The sequence below is a fragment of the Gasterosteus aculeatus genome, chromosome 3 (assembly GCF_964276395.1).
Source record: "Gasterosteus aculeatus chromosome 3, fGasAcu3.hap1.1, whole genome shotgun sequence".
Taxonomy (NCBI): Eukaryota; Metazoa; Chordata; class Actinopteri; order Perciformes; family Gasterosteidae; genus Gasterosteus; species Gasterosteus aculeatus.
In genome coordinates, this window is record NC_135690.1 from 13,767,130 (window position 1) to 13,786,511 (window position 19,382).

At 40.0% G+C, this 19,382-nt stretch overlaps 3 protein-coding genes and 1 long non-coding RNA gene across 9 annotated transcripts; 3 read left to right on the forward strand and 1 right to left on the reverse strand.

Annotated features, from left to right (window-relative positions):
* Window positions 1-355: 355 nt before the first annotated feature.
* Window positions 356-16,021, reverse strand: LOC144405523 (uncharacterized). Of its 5 annotated transcripts, XR_013467162.1 has the most exons (7): window positions 12,523-12,677; window positions 11,893-11,982; window positions 11,760-11,803; window positions 1,550-1,692; window positions 1,304-1,366; window positions 1,167-1,210; window positions 356-956 (listed from the first exon to the last, which is right to left on the reverse strand). XR_013467162.1 is itself a non-coding variant. In XM_078099520.1 (5 exons), the coding sequence occupies exons 2-5, from the start codon at window positions 1,670-1,672 to the stop codon at window positions 908-910; spliced, it is 279 nt and encodes a 92-aa protein (XP_077955646.1). In that variant the 5' UTR covers window positions 1,673-1,733; window positions 15,898-16,021; the 3' UTR covers window positions 356-907. The 5 variants fall into 5 exon arrangements, 4 of the variants coding, with proteins under 4 accessions (XP_077955646.1, XP_077955645.1, XP_077955644.1 ...); XM_078099520.1 differs by lacking the exons at window positions 11,760-11,803; window positions 11,893-11,982; window positions 12,523-12,677 and adding an exon at window positions 15,898-16,021 and having other exon boundaries at window positions 1,550-1,733; XM_078099519.1 differs by lacking the exons at window positions 11,760-11,803; window positions 11,893-11,982 and having other exon boundaries at window positions 1,550-1,733; window positions 12,523-12,641.
* On the forward strand, window positions 3,093-4,272 carry LOC144405529 (uncharacterized). Its single transcript, XR_013467171.1, has 3 exons — window positions 3,093-3,433; window positions 3,748-3,828; window positions 3,936-4,272. It is a non-coding gene; the product is annotated as an uncharacterized LOC144405529 (long non-coding RNA).
* LOC144405524 (uncharacterized) lies at window positions 7,805-9,583 on the forward strand. Of its 2 annotated transcripts, none has more exons than XM_078099522.1 (6): window positions 7,805-8,013; window positions 8,197-8,289; window positions 8,374-8,403; window positions 8,578-8,637; window positions 8,731-8,775; window positions 8,986-9,583. In XM_078099522.1, exons 1-5 carry the CDS (start codon window positions 7,891-7,893, stop codon window positions 8,761-8,763), a joined length of 339 nt encoding a protein of 112 aa, XP_077955648.1. In that variant the 5' UTR covers window positions 7,805-7,890; the 3' UTR covers window positions 8,764-8,775; window positions 8,986-9,583. The 2 variants fall into 2 exon arrangements, with proteins under 2 accessions (XP_077955648.1, XP_077955647.1); XM_078099521.1 differs by having other exon boundaries at window positions 7,825-8,013; window positions 8,575-8,637.
* On the forward strand, window positions 13,513-15,227 carry LOC144405522 (uncharacterized). Its single transcript, XM_078099516.1, has 6 exons — window positions 13,513-13,647; window positions 13,831-13,923; window positions 14,008-14,037; window positions 14,219-14,281; window positions 14,375-14,418; window positions 14,628-15,227. Exons 1-6 carry the CDS (start codon window positions 13,525-13,527, stop codon window positions 14,674-14,676), a joined length of 402 nt encoding a protein of 133 aa, XP_077955642.1. The 5' UTR covers window positions 13,513-13,524; the 3' UTR covers window positions 14,677-15,227.
* Window positions 16,022-19,382: the final 3,361 nt, after the last annotated feature.

Below are 19,382 nucleotides of genomic sequence, written 5' to 3' on the forward strand. Positions count from 1 at the left end.
TTAGCGGACCAATCGCAGCCTTGTGCGCTGCGGGACACACGAGGGCCTCTTACGTCTGCGTTTCCTTGCGTCGCTCTGAAAACGCAGAAGCATAAACTAGGCTTAAGTCAGGACAGGGTTAGCTTAGCTTAGCATACAAAATGTAGTCGTTCAATCAATCAACAAAGCTGAATTACCTTTAGTTATATTCAGTATTGTGATAGCAAAGGTTCCTCTTCAGCCCCACAGACACAAAAGAGGTTCAAATGTTTAAGTTTAAGTAATAACAATGAGAATCAAACCGTTAGCTATTTGCAAAGGATAAAACTTCTGGGTTTCTAATTTTTCATCACAGTAAAGGCGAGAGACCCTTGTGTGTTCTTATTTCAAGAACTTTATTTATTTTTGCGACATTCTTTTATGATCAACAACAATTGGAGTAAAAGATTACATCGTGGTCCATCCTAATAATGGGAGACATTTGAAAGCAATTTCTAGAATTATAAAATTTACTGAGCAGATTTTCAACAATATTAGAAGTACTAGTCTGAATAAATATGCACTTAATTTGCTTCTCTAATAATTCAGTCCTGGTACTTATAAATGTAATTGATTGATTGAGGGTAGCCATTACATTTCATTTTGAAAACAAAACAATTAATTTTTTCAACAGAACTAGAGAACAAAATAACAACAATTTGAACTCACTGTAATTTATGATAAAAAAAAATCTGCCAAAAAAGTAATTTATATGAGAAACAATTGAAATGTTTCAATGTCTGTAACAATTCTAGGATTGCTGTCATTTCTTTCTGTATGGGAGTACGGGGTATTGATCACGTATTTATTGATTATTGTCACCAAATCGGTAAATGGTAAAGCAAAAGAGAACAGCTTTCTTGAGGAAAAGATTCATGCTTCTTATGTCTCACTTCTGTTCTGATATCAGACTGCTTGGATCGTTTTTAATCTTCTTTCTGAGAAGTAAAAAACAGAAAGGTCAGTGAGATGTAAAGCAGGAAAAAGATCTCAATTTTTGTTTCTGTTTACATCAAACTATTGATTAATCTATTTGTTAAATAGAAAAAAAAGTCATATTTGCATTTTGTTCATTTAGACTCTTTATCATTTAACAGTATTGCAAGATAATAAAATAAATGATAATACATTTTTGATTACACACTTACATTATGTCTTCCTTAATCATCGGTGGAGAAGTTGGTGGATGAACCTGTGAACAAAGAAAAAAAGTGTCTAAAAGTGCTCTGTTGAGTTCAAGAATTGTATTTATTGTAAATGAAATGAAAAAATAAATCGGTTTTACCTTTCCAAAGATTGAGCAGCCACCGGGCCTCCGCCAGCAGCCGGATCGTTTGGCCAGCAGCTCCTTCACGTGCAACAAAAGCAGGATATAATTCTCATTCTGCACTCAGAGTGACTGATATTCATCTGTGCCGTGACGCAAAACGGACGACACAAACTGAACTCTCTCAGCAACATGTTTGGCATTTAGACTGAAACAGAACAATTCAAATCAAAGATGTGACAGCTCCTGCAAGGTTCTTCTTACCTGATCAGCAAGCAGCTGCTCCTGATCGTCTCTCCTCAGAACGGCTGCATCAGCAGAAGAGAAGGCTGAGATGAGCAGGAAGACCTGCAGACACAACAGGACCAGCAGCACACCTTTGTCCATGGCGGATGAGATGAGGAGCTCTAAAGACGACGACCTTTAAATACTCGCTGGGGTTTGATCACTTCCACGTAAACAAAAGACGTTTTGACATGATTTCACAAGTCCAATTTCATCACGTTCTTGCTTCCTTCTGTTGTAATCTCTCTGCTGACGTGTCGGCCCATTTCAGTGTGTTAATTGATCAGAAACAGGTTTGTATTGATCCCCTGTGGAAGCGTGTTGAATAGAACACCCTGGGTGTGGTTAAAACCATCACAAGTCATAACAGGAACAGTCACGTGCACACAAAGGTACTGATTCATGTGATCTGTTGATAACAAGTTACAAGGTGTTGTTTTGAACTTTTGGATTTTGAAATCCTCTCTAAAGAATGTGTCAGCATTAAATAAACTTACATGCAGAATGCTATTATGAAACTGTAAAAAAAGATGCACAGCTTGTGTTTTTCCACTTGAAACACTTTGTTTTTCTGGAGACAGTGAACACTGATTGACTCCATCTTGTGGACACATTATGCAGCACTACTTATTCTGTAAAATTAGGTGGAGCATCCTTCATGTCCGTCTCCCAGTCCATCGCCACTCTGAGCTTCAGCTTGTTTGCGGTCAAATCTTTCATTGGAGCGTCTGAATACTAAATGTATTGTTTCTCCCAAATAAAGTGGCCATAAAACTTTCCACAGAGGAACAAAAAACTTTGTGACATATCCGTTAAAAAAAGACACAATGTGATGCAATGTGTGTCACTGAACCTGCCAGTGATGGTGTAACATGAGGTGGAGCATCTCAGTCAGAAGGGACAGGAGGGACATTATGTAACACAGAAAGGGAATATAACTTAACAAGGAAAAACCTTTGTTGTCACAAACAAACAGCCAAAGGAATTTGGTTCTGTGCGTTTTTCTCATTCTAATCATTCGTAGCAGCTTGAGGTTCAGAGTTTTACCCAAAAGACACTGAGATTGTCTCTTCTGCTTGGGAAGGTTCCCGACTGACAAAATGACCAAAACGTATAAAGTAGCAGCCTTTAAGGGATGTGGTTTCAATTCTTAAAAGGTGTGATTTATTTTGAACATAAATCCTTAATTCAATTATACAGAAATTAGTTTTTCACTATTTTCAGTTAAATAAGGAAAAAAACATCTGCTGTTGCACAAAATGTGCAGATGGAATCTTTGAGCTCCATTGTTTTCGTTTCTTTGGAGACATAATCAGGAGACTTCCAGGGAGGAACTCCAAGAGAAGGAAGCAGATACATCAGCTGAACATACCAGAGGTTGAAATCAAGTTTACAAATCATTTCAGGTTGTTTATGTTCGTGTGGAGGTGTTATTTGATCTACACCCTCTTAGTGACTTTCTCCTCGTGGAAGGCTGCTTGGCAGAGAGTATATAAAGTGTGTATTCGACTCTCCGCTTCTTCCACAGGGGATAATTACAAAACTGTTTCTAATAAATAGGCACATGGTTTTATGACTGAAATGGGTCAAAACTTCAGCAGAGAGATTACGACTTCAGGAAGTCTCTGAGATGATGAAATCGGACATGTGAAATCAATTCAAAATGTTCTTTGTTTACTTCAAAGTGAACAAACACCAGAGAGTATTTAAAGGTCGTCGTCTTCAGAGCTCTTCATCTCACTCGCCATGAAGAAGAGTGTGCTGCTTGTCCTGTTGTCTCTGCAGGTCTTCCTGCTCATCACAGCCTTCCCATCTGCTGATGCAGACTCCACAGGGATCGATCCTCTGCAGCCTGCTGCTCAGGTGAGCACATCGACTCCAATGAGCTTCTCGTATGCAGATGATCAGTTAATTCAAAAAACACTCTTTCAGTGTAGTTTATTATCATGTCCTTCTACCCAACTCAGCCTCCAACCTCCTCTTCCCTTTAGGCTCACTTAGCTTTCTTTACATATTTCCCTATAGGCACCCAGTAAGGAAGCCTGTTATATTAACTACTAAGTATGCATGATGTAATCTAAATGACTGCATTGCTCAAAGATTTTGTTCAGTTTGGAGATCATCAGTTTGTTTGGAGATGACATTTGCACATTGTTCTATATGTGGTGAACGTGAAGGAGGGCAACATGAAAATGTCTGGAAACAAACGTTTCAGCTGCAGAAGGAGAGCAGGAGCCTGTAGCGTGATGGGAGTCAGGGTAAGAACGGATTTATTAACAATTTAAACCTTTCCATCTGTTTCCAGCTAATAGGTGTGTCTGAATTGTTTCCATTGTCTTTATAGCAACTTTTTTTATGTTCACAGCTTAACGTACCAGACCCTTCACCAACTATTGTAAGTGTTTAATAGACATGAAAAACACGAACCTCCTCTTCAAGAAAGCTCTTCTCTTTTTACCTATTTGGTCACAATAACCAATCATTACATGATCAATACTCCCTAATTCTCCCTTACAGAAAGTGATCCCTGAATTGTTTCAGACATTAGACATTTTAAGTTGTTTCTCATATAAAATACTTTTTGGGCTGTTTTTTTTTTTTCTTAAATTACAATGACTTTTGAATTTGTTATTTTCTACGTCTTCTGTTCTGTTAAAAAAGATTGTTTTGTTTTCAAAATAAAAGGCCATGGCTACCCTCAATCAATGAATTCAATTCATCAGGACGCAATTACTAGAGAAGACATTTAAGTTTTATTGTTGAAAATCTGCTCAGTAAATAATTTAATTCTAGATATTGCTTACAAATGTATTAAGATGGACAAAGACAATATTTTACTCTAATTGTTTATTCTAAAAAAAAATTGCAACAAAATAAAGTTTTTGCTCACCTTTACTGTTCATGAAAAAAAGGAAGAAAGTTTTATCCTTTGTAAATAGCTAACAGTTTTATTCTCATGTTTATTACTTCTTGAAAATCTGGAAAACATTTTAAGATTCAAGATTAGAATACTCAGTAAATTATCAATCCTGACAGCTACTGTCATTAACTCCTGAGATAGTTAACAGTGAGTCCTTTTCATGACTACTCAAGCATCTATTCATGAAAGGCCTTCATCTGATGTCACGTTTAATGTCTTTCCTGAAATCATTCTTTTATTTGTAGTTCTATAAAGTTCTAGTTGGCCTTTGCTTCCCTGTATATGGATGGACAAAGACAATATTTTATAAAAATTTGTTGCAACAAAATAAAGTTCTTGCTCACCTTTACTGTTCATGAAAAAAAAGAAAGAAAGTTTTGTCTTTTGTAGGCAAGGTAAGGCAATTTTATTTGTATAGCACTTTTCATACACAAGGCAGACTCAAAGTGCTTCACATCATAACATTTCATACAATAAAGTGAAATAAAATGCAGGAATTAAAAGACAATTTAAAACAGCAAATAAAATTATAAATTAAAATCTTATTTAAATTGTTTAATTAAAGGCAGAGGTTAAAAGTGTAATGTAGGTAAAATTTAGCAGAAGGCAAAGCTGAACATTTTCAGTCTTGTTTTAAACGTGGTCAGAGTTGGGGCAAGTCTTAAATCTTCAGGAAGTTTATTCCAGTTGTTTGTTGCGTAGTAACTGAATGATGCTTTCCCGTGATTTGTATTTACTCTGGGAATCACGAACAGCTTGGTGTCAGAAGATCTTAGTGATCTTGAAGGCTTATGTAGTGGAAGCATATCAGTGATATACTTGGCCCTGTTACGCCTCCACCTCGGCTCGGGAGAGGAGGAAGGCGTAACTACCCAAGACCACGCCCACTGGATGATTATGACCCTGTATGCGAAGGCACCAGCTTGCTACCACAATAAGTAAAGCACACTGCTAGAATGGATGGCTATGGTGGGTTCATTTCCCCAACAATAACAATACAAACATTTCAACAAACAATTACACACAAGTACAAAGACACGGGATAGGAGGGCTAACAGGTAACAAGGCCTGTGGAGTAGGGCGGTGCCAGCGGTCTGTCCCTGAGCTTCCCTAATCCTCTAAACCTACCGACCACGATCTAACCTATCACACCACTTACCTTACTGCTACAATACACTGGGGAACAGCCACTGGCTTCTGTTGTGTTCAAAAATGAAGAAACGGCGGACGGACAGAGGTCATCGCTGATCAAAAGGTTAAAATCAAATGTATTTAATAAAAGGAGATGGCGTTGTGGTAAAAATTACATCTCAGCTGAGGAGCCGCTGGTCTCAGCAACCAACAGGCCCCAGGTCAGTCCTTTGACCATCCCTAGTGCCCGTCTGTCGCCTCCACCAGCGAACTCCAGAACAATGATTCCTACAGGTATTTATAACAATGCTTAAAAGGTGTGAAAGTCAGAGTCCACACCTCTGGGAGTGGTCTTCCCACTTCTTCAATATCAGTTGTTGTGCAAGTATTACATGCATGCATTCCAATTGATTACATTAAATACAACCATAACTGTACATTGGTATTATTCTATTACAGTTGCAGAATTACAGTATTTTACAATATTGTCATTACTTTATTGATTACAGTTTCAGAATCATGGCTGTATTCTGGTGTGCACTATATGCATTTTTATTAATTTTATGAACCAGATCGTCAATTTGTTTCTAATATCCTATACTTCTAATCTAGTGTATCTGACAGAGGTTTTCCCTACGGGTGTATGTAGACCCCAGGGTATCTTACCTAGTCCTGCTCCACAGCGCTCTTGGGTAAGTACATAAACACAGACCTGGGTGTACAATAGACCACAGTTTAACAAACAACATAAACCATATATTCTTCCAATGTCTCATTCAGTGTCAATCTCTCCCCAAACAAGCCCCCACAAACAAACATTTTAAAGAGCAGAGCTGAGAGCTGGATTGGCTGGAGGAACAGCTGGCCACGCCTGCATCGTCAGCAGCAACTCACCACACCTGTGAAGAACAGACTGGAAACAAAGACATGGGGGAGGAGAAAACACTAATAGAGCAGCCGGACGTAACAGGCCCCAAACCATGTAGTGATTTATATGTGGGCAGTAGGATTTTGACATTAATTCTCTGACATACTGGGAGCCAATGTAAGGATTTAAGAATTGGTGTAATGTGCTCACATTTGGTCTTTGTTAGAACTCTAGCAGCAGCGTTCTGAACAAGCTGGAGCTGCCTGACAGTTTTTTTTGGAAGACCTGCAAGGAGACCATTACAATAGTCTAGCCTACTAGTTATAAAGGCATGTACAAGTGCTTCTAAGTCTTGAGCTGACATGAGCCCTCTAAGTTTGTCAGTCGGGAACCTTCCCAAGCAGAAGAGACAATCTCAGTGTCTTTTGGGTAAAACTCTGAACCTCAAGCTGCTACGAATGATTAGAATGAGAAAAACGCACAGAACCAAATTCATGTGGCTGTTTGTTTGTGACAACAAAGGTTTTTCCTTGTTAAGTTATATTCCCTTTCTGTGTTACATAATGTCCCTCCTGTCCCTTCTGAGTGAGATGCTCCACCTCATGTTACACCATCACTGACAGGTTCAGTGACACACATTGCATCACATTGTGTCTTTTTTTAACGGATATGTCACAAAGTTTTTTGTTCCTCTGTGGAAAGTTTTATGGCCACTTTATTTGGGAGAAACAATACATTTAGTATTCAGACGCTCCAATGAAAGATTTGACCGCAAACAAGCTGAAGCTCAGAGTGGCGATGGACTGGGAGACGGACATGAAGGATGCTCCACCTAATTTTACAGAATAAGTAGTGCTGCATAATGTGTCCACAAGATGGAGTCAATCAGTGTTCACTGTCTCCAGAAAAACAAAGTGTTTCAAGTGGAAAAACACAACCTGTGCATCTTTTTTTTACAGTTTCATAATAGCATTCTGCATGTAAGATCGTTTAAGGCTGACATGTGAGGGAAAGCTACTATTCTTTAGAGAGGATTTCAAAATCCCAAAGTTTTGCTTCCCTTGTAACAACACTTTGTAACTTGTCATCAACAGATCACATGAATTAGTACCTTTGTGTGCACATGACTGTTCCTGTTATGACTTGTGATGGTTTTAACCACACCCAGGGTGTTCTATTCAACACGCTTCCACAGGGGATCAATACAAACCTGTTTCTGATCAATTAACACACTGAAATGGGCCGACACGTCAGCAGAGAGATTACAACAGAAGGAAGCAAGAACGTGATGAAATTGGACTTGTGAAATCATGTCAAAACGTCTTTTGTTTACGTGGAAGTGATCAAACCCCAGCGATTATTTAAAGGTCGTCGTCTTTAGAGCTCCTCATCTCATCCGCCATGGACAAAGGTGTGCTGCTGGTCCTGTTGTGTCTGCAGGTCTTCCTGCTCACCTCAGCCTTCTCTTCTGCTGATGCAGCCGTTCTGAGGAGAGACGATCAGGAGCAGCTGCTTGCTGATCAGGTAAGAAGAACCTTGCAGGAGCTGTCGCATCTTTGATTTGAATTGTTCTGTTTCAGTCTAAATGCCAAACATGTTGCAGAGAGAGTTCAGTTTGTTTCGTCCGTTTTGCGTCACGGCACAGATGAATATCAGTGACTCTGAGTGCAGAATGAGAATTGTATCCTGCTTTTGTTGTACGTGAAGGAGGTGCTGCTGCTCAACAGAGAAAAGAGCGAACAAAAACCCAAACAATCCGGCTGCTGGCAGAAGCCCGGTGGCTGCTCAGCCATTGAAAGCGTAAAACAGATTTATTTTTTCATTTACGATAGATTCAATTCTTGAAGTGAGAACCGTTTTAGAGGCTTTTTTTTATGTTCACAGCTCGACCTACCAGACCCTTCACCAACTATTGTAAGTGTTTAATTTAAAAATATGAGTTATCATTGATTGAGATCTGTGTTATTATCTTGCAATACTGTCAAATGTTGAGAGAGTTCAGTTTGTGTTGTCCGTTTTGCGTCACGGCACAGATGAGTATCAGTGCAGAATGAGACTTATATCCTGCTTTTGTTGCACATGAAGAAGCTGCTGCCCAAACGATCCGGCTGCTGGCGGATGCCCGGTGGCTGCTCAGTCTTTGGAAAGGTAAAACCGATTTATTTTTTCATTTCATTTACAATAAATACAATTCTTGAACTCAACAGAACACTTTTAGACACTTTTTTTCTTTGTTCACAGGTTCGTCCACCAACTTCTCCCCTCGATGATTAAGGAAGAAATAATGTAAGTGTGTAATCAAAAATGTATTATCATTTATTTTATTATCTTGCAATACTGTTAAATGATAAAGAGTCTAAATGAACAAAATGCAAATATGACTTTTTTTTCTAATTAACAAATAGATTAATCAATAGTTTGATGTAAACAGAAACAAAAGTTGAGATCTTTTTCCTGCTTTACATCTCACTGACCTTTCTGTTTTTTACTTCTCAGAAAGAAGATTAAAAACGATCCAAGCAGTCTGATATCAGAACAGAAGTGAGACATAAGAAGCATGAATCTTTTCCTCAAGAAAGCTGTTCTCTTTTGCTTTACCATTTACCGATTTGGTGACAATAATCAATAAATACGTGATCAATACCCCGTACTCCCATACAGAAAGAAATGACAGCAATCCCAGAATTGTTACAGACATTGAAACATTTCAATTGTTTCTCATATAAATTACTTTTTTGGCTGATTTTTTTTATCATAAATTACAGTGAGTTCAAATTGTTGTTATTTTGTTCTCTAGTTCTGTTGAAAAAAGGAATTGTTTTGTTTTCAAAATAAAATGTAATGGCTACCCTCAATCAATCGATTACATTTATAAGTACCAGGACTGAATTATTAGAGAAGCAAATTAAGTGCACATTTATTCAGACTAGTACTTCTAATATTGTTGAAAATCTGCTCAGTAAATGTTATAATTCTAGAAATTGCTTTCAAATGTCTCCCATTATTAGGATGGACCACGATGTAATCTTTTACTCCAATTGTTGTTGATCATAAAAAATTGTCGCAAAACAAAATAAAGTTCTTGAAATAAGAACACACAAGGGTATCTCGCCTTTACTGTGTTGAAAATTAGAAACCCAGAAGTTTTATCCTTTGCAAATAGCTAACGGTTTGATTCTCATTGTTATTACTTAAACATTTTAACCTCTTTTGTGTCTGTGGGGCTGAAGAGGAACCTTTGCTATCACGATACTGAATATAACTAAAGGTAATTCAGCTTTGTTGATTGATTGAAAGACTACATTTTGTATGCTAAGCTAAGCTAACCCTGTCCTGACTTAAGCCTAGTTTATGATTCTGCGTTTTCAGAGCGACGCAAGGAAACGCAGACGTAAGAGGCCCTCGTGTGTCCCGCAGCGCACAAGGCTGCGATTGGTCCGCTAACTACGTCCTTTACGGAGTCTCACGTTTCCGTTTTCATAGCCCGATACCGCCATTATTAAAACGAAGAATGTTTACGAGAGAACGGATCAGATTTAAATACTTTGGTCGGAAGAAATGCGTAAATATGACCGCTTATACAAGCCGTCATTGGCGGACTATAAGGACGCGCGGATGGCCTCTGATTCATGGAGGGAGATCTCCGCAAACGTCGGTTTGCCGGTCGAGAAGTGCACAAAGTTGTGGAGGAAAATACGGGACAAATGTGTCCACGATGTATAGCAGCAGTGGCGATGCACAGGGCAACAAAGTCTATGATAAATAAAGAAAGAAACACACGACTTCCACACACAAGGACGTGACTCTCCAGGTCGTCTTCAACAAAAACACGTTACTCCACCTGTTGTTCTGGCGGTGAATTGCTCTGCAACACACGCAAGACTTTCAGAACCATGAATTAAAACGAGTGCGTCGACACAACGATGCGGAAAGACGCAGAAGCACGCCCAAGCCTTTAATATGCGACAAACTGAGTTATTATCTAACTGTCAACTAAAAAATAGAGTATTTACCTAAGTTATTCATATAACAAAAACGTGTCAAACAGAAGGAGGGTGAGTGACAAACGTAACACTTAAAGCACTGCTAAGTTAAGCTAGCTGCTAGGCTAAGCTAGCTGCTAGGCTACTTCCATCTTAACATCTAACGGTAATGTCACCCTGCGCAGCACACAGTCTGCAGAGGACCAGCGCTGTGTCCCTAAAAGACTTCTTATCTGTCGACTGAAAAATAGAATACTTTTCAAAGAATGAAAGCAACCTAAACCTAAAAGCTTACAGGTTCCTGATGTTAAAGGTTGAGCCTTTTGCCAACAAGTGTTTCATTTTTAGGGAAATACTCGCAGAAAACTGGGATGACCAAAACCAAGAGTTGCATTCATCAGTAAAGAGAAATGCAATTTAATGACCAGTGCTTTCATGAGGGAGGCTGAAACACGTCTCATCTTAAACACCAAAAGTCTTTGTATCACACTCGTATATTATCATTCCTGACAGCTACTGTCTCCTGAGATAGTTAAAACTGTGAGTCCTTCTCATGACCACTCAAGCATCTATTCATGAAAGGCCTTCATCTGATGTCACGTTTAATGTCTTTTCTGAAATCATTCTTTTATTTTATTTGTAGTTCTATAAAGTTCTAGTTGGCCTTTGCTTCCCTGTATAGACGGAGGGACCAAGCTGTTCATTTGAAACGTAAATGCTTTACGAGGAGCAAAGTTTTGATCGTTGTCATCACTCAGGGACCAGCTGGGAAAACTTGTAGTGGAACAAAAAGTGTGAGAACGTGAAGGATCATCTGTCCACCACTGTTTCCTCTACGCAGCTGTGAGCACCAACGGCTTTTGACCATAAACACAAATGAACTTTGTCTTTACAAGCGACCCAATAACAGTGCTATTTTATTACAGATGTTCAAATCAAAGCAGGTCACATGTGACGGAGCAGTGTCATCACCAGGACTCATATGCTTGGAAGTAGCTGATAAGGAGAATAATCAATCAAATCACAGATCGAGTTCTCTGTCCATCTCCCTCGATGAGATTATGATCTGCAGACAGAGACAGAAAGAAACACAGAGAAGGAGATGTGTCACCAAATGGCTTCAACCACCTAAGTGTCAGAACTGTGGGATTAAACGTGACTTGAAATGGCGTCTTGTCGGGCTTCTAGTGACGCGTTAGTGTCCAGTAGAGCAGAGGACGGGCCGATCGAGGTCCTGTGAGGAGCCTACAAGACACAACGCAGAGGGGGGACTGTGCTTCTTCTTACCGTGGGGGAGGAGGAGGAGAAGGAGGAAGAGGAGGAGGACCGGGCTGTAATAAAGACATCGGAAACATTTCAGACCCACCTATTAGCTGGAAACAGATGGAAAGGTTTAAATTGTTAATAAATCCGTTCTTACCCTGACTCCCATCACGCTACAGGCTCCTGCTCTCCTTCTGCAGCTGGAACGTTTATTCCGTTTGTTTCCAGACATTTTCATGTTGCCCTCCTTCACGTTCACCACATATATAACAATGTGCAAATGTCATCTCGGAGTCGTCGTGGCGCAGGGGTTAGAGAAGGTGTGCTGGGAAGCACAAGGTTGGTGGTTCGATTCCAGGCTGCCCCTTGTTCCATGTCGAAGTGTCCCTGAGCAAGACACCTAACCCCTAATTGCTCCCCGGGCAAAAATGTGAAAAAAGCCATGGGTTTAAAGTGTAATGTAAGTCGCTTTGGATAAAAGCGTCTGCTAAATGACACGTAATGTAATGTAATCTCCAAACAAACTGATGATCTCCAAACTGAACAAAATCTTTGAGCAATACAGTCATTTAGATTACATCATGCATAGTTAGTAGTTAATATAACAGGCCTCCTTACTGGGTGCCTATAGGGAAATATGTAAAGAAAGCTAAGTGAGCCTAAAGCGAAGAGGAGGTTGGAGGCTGAGTTGGGTAGAAGGACATGATAATAAACTACAGTGAAAGAGTGTTTTTTTAATTAACTGATCATCTGCATACGAGAAGCTCATTGGAGTCGATGTGCTCACCTGAGCAGCAGGCTGCAGAGGATCGATCCGTGTGGAGTCTGCATCAGCAGATGGGAAGGCTGTGATGAGCAGGAAGACCTGCAGAGACAACAGGACCAGCAGCACACTCTTCTTCATAGCGTGTGAAGTGGAGAGTCGGATACACACTTTATATACTCTCTGCCAAGCAGCCTTCCACGAGGAGAAAGTCACTAAGAGGGTGTAGATAAAATAACACCTCCACACGAACATAAACAACCTGAAATGATTTGTAACCTTGATATCAACCTCTGGTATGTTTAGCTGATGTATCTGCTTCCTTCTCTTGGAGTTCTTCCCTGGAAGTCTCCTGATTATGTCTTCAAAGGAAACGGAAACAATGGAGCTCAAAGATTCCAACTGCACATTTTGTGCAACAGCAGATGTTTTTTTCCTTATTTAACTGAAAATAGTGAAAAACTCATTTCTGTATATTTGAATTAAGGATTTATGTTCAAAATAGATCACACCTCTTAAGAATTGAAACCACATCCCTTAAAGGCTGCTACTTTATACGTTTTGGTCATTTTGTCAGTCGGGAACCTTCCCAAGCAGAAGAGACAATCTCAGTGTCTTTTGGGTAAAACTCTGAACCTCAAGCTGCTACGAATGATTAGAATGAGAAAAACGCACAGAACCAAATTCATGTGGCTGTTTGTTTGTGACAACAAAGGTTTTTCCTTGTTAAGTTATATTCCCTTTCTGTGTTACATAATGTCCCTCCTGTCCCTTCTGACTGAGATGCTCCACCTCATGTTACACCATCACTGGCAGGTTTAGTGACACACATTGCATCACATTGTGTCTTTTTTTAACGGATATGTCACAAAGTTTGCTTTTTTTGTTCCTCTGTGGAAAGTTTTGAAAACGTGATGAAATTGGACTTTTGAAATCATGTCAAATGTCTTTTGTTTACGTGGAAGTGATCAAACCCCAGCGAGTATTTAAAGGTCGTCGTCTTTAGAGCTCCTCATCTCATCCGCCATGGACAAAGGTGTGCTGCTGGTCCTGTTGTGTCTGCAGGTCTTCCTGCTCATCTCAGCCTTCTCTTCTGCTGATGCAGCCGTTCTGAGGAGAGACGATCAGGAGCAGCTGCTTGCTGATCAGGTAAGAAGAACCTTGCAGGAGCTGTCGCATCTTTGATTTGAATTGTTCTGTTTCAGTCTAAATGCCAAACATGTTGCAGAGAGAGTTCAGTTTGTTTCGTCTGTTTTGCGTCACGGCACAGATGAATATCAGTGACTTTGAGTGCAGAATGAGAATTGTATCCTGCTTTTGTTGTACGTGAAGGAGGTGCTGCTGCTCAACAGAGGAAAGCGCGAACAAAAACCCACACGATCCGGCTGCTGGCGGAGGCCCGGTGGCTGCTCAGCCATTGAAAGCGTAAAACAGATTTATTTTTTCATTTACGATAGATTCAATTCTTGAAGTGAGAACCGTTTTAGAGGCTTTTTTTTATGTTCACAGCTTGACCTACCAGACCCTTCACCAACTATTGTAAGTGTTTAATTTAAAAATATGAGTTATCATTGTTTGAGATCTATGTTATTATCTTGCAATACTGTCAAATGTTGAGAGAGTTCAGTTTGTGTCGTCCGTTTTGCGTCACGGCACAGATGAATATCAGTCACTCTGAGTGCAGAATGAGAATTATATCCTGCTTTTGTTGCACGTGAAGGAGCTGCTGGCCAAACGATCCGGCTGCTGGCGGAGGCCCGGTGGCTGCTCAGTCTTTGGAAGGGTAAAACCGATTTATTTTTTCATTTCATTTACAATAAATACAATTCTTGAACTCAACAGAACACTTTTCGACACTTTTTTTCTTTGTTCACAGGTTCGTCCACCAACTTCTCCACGGATGATTAAGGAAGACATAATGTAAGTGTCATTCAAAAATGTATTATCATTTATTTTATTATCTTGCAATACTGTTAAATGATAAAGAGTCTAAATGAACAAAATGCAAATATGACTTTTTTTTCTATTTAACAAATAGATTAATCAATAGTTTGACGTAAACAGAAACAAAAGTTGAGATCTTTTTCCTGCTTTACATCTCACTGACCTTTCTGTTTTTTACTTCTCAGAAAGAAGATTAAAAACGATCCAAGCAGTCTGATATCAGAACAGAAGTGAGACATAAGAAGCATGAATCTTTTCCTCAAGAAAGCTGTTCTCTTTTGATTTACCATTTACCGATTTGGTGACAATAATCAATAAATACGTGATCAATACCCCGTACTCCCATGCAGAAAGAAATGACAGCAATCCCAGAATTGTTACAGACATTGAAACATTTCAATTGTTTCTCATATAAATTACTTTTTCGGCAGATTTTTTTTATCATAAATTACAGTGAGTTCAAATTGTTGTTATTTTGTTCTCTAGTTCTGTTGAAAAAAGGAATTGTTTTGTTTTCAAAATAAAATGTAATGGCTACCCTCAATCAATCGATTACATTTATAAGTACCAGGACTGAATTATTAGAGAAGCAAATTAAGTGCACATTTATTCAGACTAGTACTTCTAATATTGTTGAAAATCTGCTCAGTAAATGTTATAATTCTAGAAATTGCTTTCAAATGTCTCCCATTATTAGGATGGACCACGATGTAATCTTTTACTCCAATTGTTGTTGATCATAAAAAATTGTCGCAAAACAAAATAAAGTTCTTGAAATAAGAACACACAAGGGTATCTCGCCTTTACTGTGTTGAAAATTAGAAACCCAGAAGTTTTATCCTTTGCAAATAGCTAACGGTTTGATTCTCATTGTTATTACTTAAACATTTTAACCTCTTTTGTGTCTGTGGGGCTGAAGAGGAACCTTTGCTATCACGATACTGAATATAACTAAAGGTAATTCAGCTTTGTTGATTGATTGAAAGACTACATTTTGTATGCTAAGCTAAGCTAACCCTGTCCTGACTTAAGCCTAGTTTATGCTTCTGCGTTTTCAGAGCGACGCAAGGAAACGCAGACGTAAGAGCCCCTCGTGTGTCCCGCAGCGCACAAGGCTGCGATTGGTCCGCTAAACACGTCCTTTACGGAGTCTCACGTTTCCGTTTTCATAGCCCGATACCGCCATTATTAAAACGAAGAATGTTTACGAGAGAACGGATCAGATTTAAATACTTTGGTCGGAAGAAATGCGTAAATTTAGTAGTTAATATAACAGGCCTCCTTACTGGGTGCCTATAGGGAAATATGTAAAGAAAGCTAAGTGAGCCTAAAGCGAAGAGGAGGTTGGAGGCTGAGTTGGGTAGAAGGACATGATAATAAACTACAGTGAAAGAGTGTTTTTTTAATTAACTGATCATCTGCATACGAGAAGCTCATTGGAGTCGATGTGCTCACCTGAGCAGCAGGCTGCAGAGGATCGATCCGTGTGGAGTCTGCATCAGCAGATGGGAAGGCTGTGATGAGCAGGAAGATCTGCAGAGACAACAGGACCAGCAGCACACTCTTCTTCATGGCGTGTGAAGTGGAGAGTCGGATACACACTTTATATACTCTCTGCCAAGCAGCCTTCCACGAGGAGAAAGTCACTAAGAGGGTGTAGATAAAATAACACCTCCACACGAACATAAACAACCTGAAATTATTTGTAACCTTGATATCAACCTCTGGTATGTTTAGCTGATGTATCTGCTTCCTTCTCTTGGAGTTCCTCCCTGGAAGTCTCCTGATTATGTCTTCAAAGGAAACGAAAACAATGGAGCTCAAAGATTCCATCTGCACATTTTGTGCAACAGCGGATGTTTTTTTCCTTGTTTAACTGAAAATAGTGAAAAACTAATTTCTGTATGTTTGAATTAAGGATTTATGTTCAAAATAGATCACACCTCTTAAGAATCTCCCGAAACCTCTTCTAGAACGGGCTCGCGATGGTCTTTTTCCTGCTTTTTAGCCACAGCAGAGCAGGCTTCTTGTTTTTTTTGTTTGTTGAACCGCTCTTAGTCTGGACTCTCGCCTGCAGCTGGTTGGTCTTGTTGGGATACCAAGAGACAACACCGCTCACAGGGTCACTGAGCCACTCAAACTCCTCCACCACGTTAAGGTGGCGGTTCATGGAGGAGATGACTATGTGTATGTGCATTTATGTGTATTTATGTGTACTTTTTGTGTATTTATGTGTATGACTATGTGTATGTGTATTTATGTGTACTTTTTGTGTATTTATGTGTATGACTATGTGTATGTGCATTTATGTGTATTTATGTGTACTTTTTGTGTATTTATGTGTATGACTATGTGTATGTGTATTTATGTGTACTTTTTGTGTATTTATGTGTATGACTATGTGTATGTGTATTTATGTGTACTTTTTGTGTATTTATGTGTATGACTATGTGTATGTGTATTTATGTGTACTTTTTGTGTACTTATGTGTATGACTATGTGTATGTGCATTTATGTGTATGTGTACTTATGTGTACGTGTGTGACTATGTGTGTATGTATATGTGTTTCTACTGGTGTTCATTCTGTGATGTTCAGTCTGTGATGTTCAGCCTGTGGTGTTCAGCCCTGGAAGGTCTTTTTCTCCTCACGGCTCTTCTTCTCTTCTTTTTCGGACCTCTTAGTCTCCTGGTCCTGCATTTTTTGCTTCATCTTGTCCATCTCTACCTGTCTTTCCTGCATTCTTCTTCCAAAGATGCCTCTCTTCTTCTTCTTCAAGTCCAGACAGATGTTTTCAAGAAGAGTGTTTTCGTCCTGCAACTGTTTCACCTTGGTGATGAGAATCTGATTTTCTTTGGTCATCTCCTCCATCTGTTGGAGTTTGAGGGATCTGTTCTCCTCTTGGTGCTTTTGTTTGTCAGCCATGCCATCCCTCCAGTCCGTTAGCAGTTTGTATTCTGCCTCCAGCTGGTGGTTGTTGGCCTGCTGCTTGTTCAACTTCTCCTCCAGAGCAAGGTTGTCGGAGTACAGTTGTGTTACTCTGGTCTCCGACATCTCTTGTTTGAGGTTCAGTTCTTTGCACACCCTTGTTTCCAGATCTTTGAATTTCTCTTCCTCGCTGATGAGCTGTTGTTGAGTCTCTCTCAGCTTATGTAAGATGCTTTCTTTCTCTTTGTTGACTTTCAGGGTCTCACTCAGCTTCTGGACCATCAGATTCTCAACCTCGGTGGCCATCTCCTGGTACTTTACCTGAAGGGCTTCCAGTGCCTGGTTCTGAATATTTTGGTCGGAAAGTTTGGCCTCATACTCTTGAACCATCCGCTCCTTCTCCTGGTGACTGATGAGCTGGACTTCAGCCATCCTTTCCTCCTGTACTCTCAGCCGTTCCAGCAGGTGGAGGTTTTCGGACTGCATCTCTTCGTTGACTTTCAGGGTCTCACTGGTCTTCTGGCACATCGGGTTCTCAACCTCGGTGTCCATCCCCTGGTATTTTACCTGAAGGGCTTCCAGTGCCTCTTGTTTTAGGGCGATGTCTTGGTTGGTCTTTTTCTCCAGAACCTCGTACTTTCTTCGCCAGATCTCGTTGGTGACGAGTTCGTCTTTGGCGTCGGCGAGGCTCAGAGACAACTCCTCGTTCTTCTTGAAGAGATTAAGGTACTTGATGACTTGGTCGGCATGTTCGTCCTCATGCTCTTGAACCATCCGCTCCTTCTCCTGGTGACTGACGAGCTGTTCTTGGGCCATCTTTTCCTCCAGGGTCTTGATCCTCTTGTTGGCGGTCTGCAGACTCTTCTCCAGACGGGCGGTTGCCAATCTCCCATCTTTGATGACAAGGTAAAAACTGTTCTTCTCAATCTCAGAATCCGTCTTGAAGTACTCAAGGTCTTTCACAAGTTCGGTCAGACGGAAGACCTCCTCGTTGGCACGTGTGAGTGCCTGTTTCAGATGGTATGTTTTCGGTGGAGGGCCTGGGCCACACCGAGGGGCATCAGTCCCATATCTATGTCCGTTTCCTCGATTCATTGTATGAAGAATACTTGGTACAAGAATGGACTGTTGTTTTAAAATACTTTTCGTGGTCGTGAAAGACAAATGCAACTGATAACTTATATACTATACAAGATATCAACTGCTTGCTAACTCGGCTTGAAACGCAATGAAGAGATTGGGTTCCAAGAGCTCTTTATAACACTCTATGATGATGTCAACACTCTATGATGAGGTCAACACTCTGATGAGGTCACTGAGATCAAAGCAGTTGCCATGGGAGCACTCCGTCGCCGCCCGGAAACGTTGCCATGGAAACCATTTCAGTAGAAGACAACAGCACTGCTTGTAGTTGTCTGGTTCTTCTAGGATTTTTGACCGTTTGAGAGGAGAGAGGAGAGAAATCAAGAATGCTGATATTTATCATGTCTTGTACTCATACAAATGAGCATGACAAATAATATTTCCTAAAATCTTGAATGGAGGTTGAATTATATAACAATATTTATGGTTTTCTGGATTCTGGATGATAAGCTGGATGGTAGTCTTTGTATCACACTCGTATATTATCATTCCTGACAGCTACTGTCTCCTGAGATAGTTAACACTGTGAGTCCTTCTCATGACCACTCAAGCATCTATTCATTAAAAGGCCTTCATCTGATGTCACGTTTAATGTCTTTTCTGAAATCATTCTTTTATTTTATTTGTAGTTCTAGTTCTAGTTGGCCGCTGCTTCCCTGTATAGACGGAGGGACCAAGCTGTTCATTTGAAACGTAAATGCTTTACGAGGAGCAAAGTTTTGATCGTTGTCATCACTCAGGGACCAGCTGGGAAAACTTGTAGTGGAACAAAAAGTGTGAGAACGTGAAGGATCATCTGTCCACCACTGTTTCCTCTACGCAGCTGTGAGCACCAACGGCTTTTGACCATAAACACAAATGAACTTTGTC

Excerpts from the sequence above, each read along its gene's own strand:
- LOC144405524 (XM_078099521.1), top strand. The coding sequence starts at position 7,891 with ATGGACAAAGGTGTGCTGCTGGTCCTGTTGTGTCTGCAGGTCTTCCTG. Across the intron at positions 8,014-8,196 it reads AGCAGCTGCTTGCTGATCAG|GAGGTGCTGCTGCTCAACAG; the intron begins GTAAGAAGAACC and ends TTGTACGTGAAG. Across the intron at positions 8,404-8,574 it reads CAGACCCTTCACCAACTATT|AAGCTGCTGCCCAAACGATC; the intron begins GTAAGTGTTTAA and ends TTGCACATGAAG.
- LOC144405523 (XM_078099517.1), bottom strand. The coding sequence starts at position 12,753 with ATGTTCGTGTGGAGGTGTTATTTTATCTACACCCTCTTAGTGACTTTC. Across the intron at positions 11,983-12,522 it reads CTCTGCAGCCTGCTGCTCAG|GAGGGCAACATGAAAATGTC; the intron begins GTGAGCACATCG and ends GTGAACGTGAAG. Across the intron at positions 11,804-11,892 it reads GTAGCGTGATGGGAGTCAGG|CCCGGTCCTCCTCCTCTTCC; the intron begins GTAAGAACGGAT and ends TCTTTATTACAG.
- LOC144405522 (XM_078099516.1), top strand. The coding sequence starts at position 13,525 with ATGGACAAAGGTGTGCTGCTGGTCCTGTTGTGTCTGCAGGTCTTCCTG. Across the intron at positions 13,648-13,830 it reads AGCAGCTGCTTGCTGATCAG|GAGGTGCTGCTGCTCAACAG; the intron begins GTAAGAAGAACC and ends TTGTACGTGAAG. Across the intron at positions 14,282-14,374 it reads GCTGCTCAGTCTTTGGAAGG|GTTCGTCCACCAACTTCTCC; the intron begins GTAAAACCGATT and ends CTTTGTTCACAG.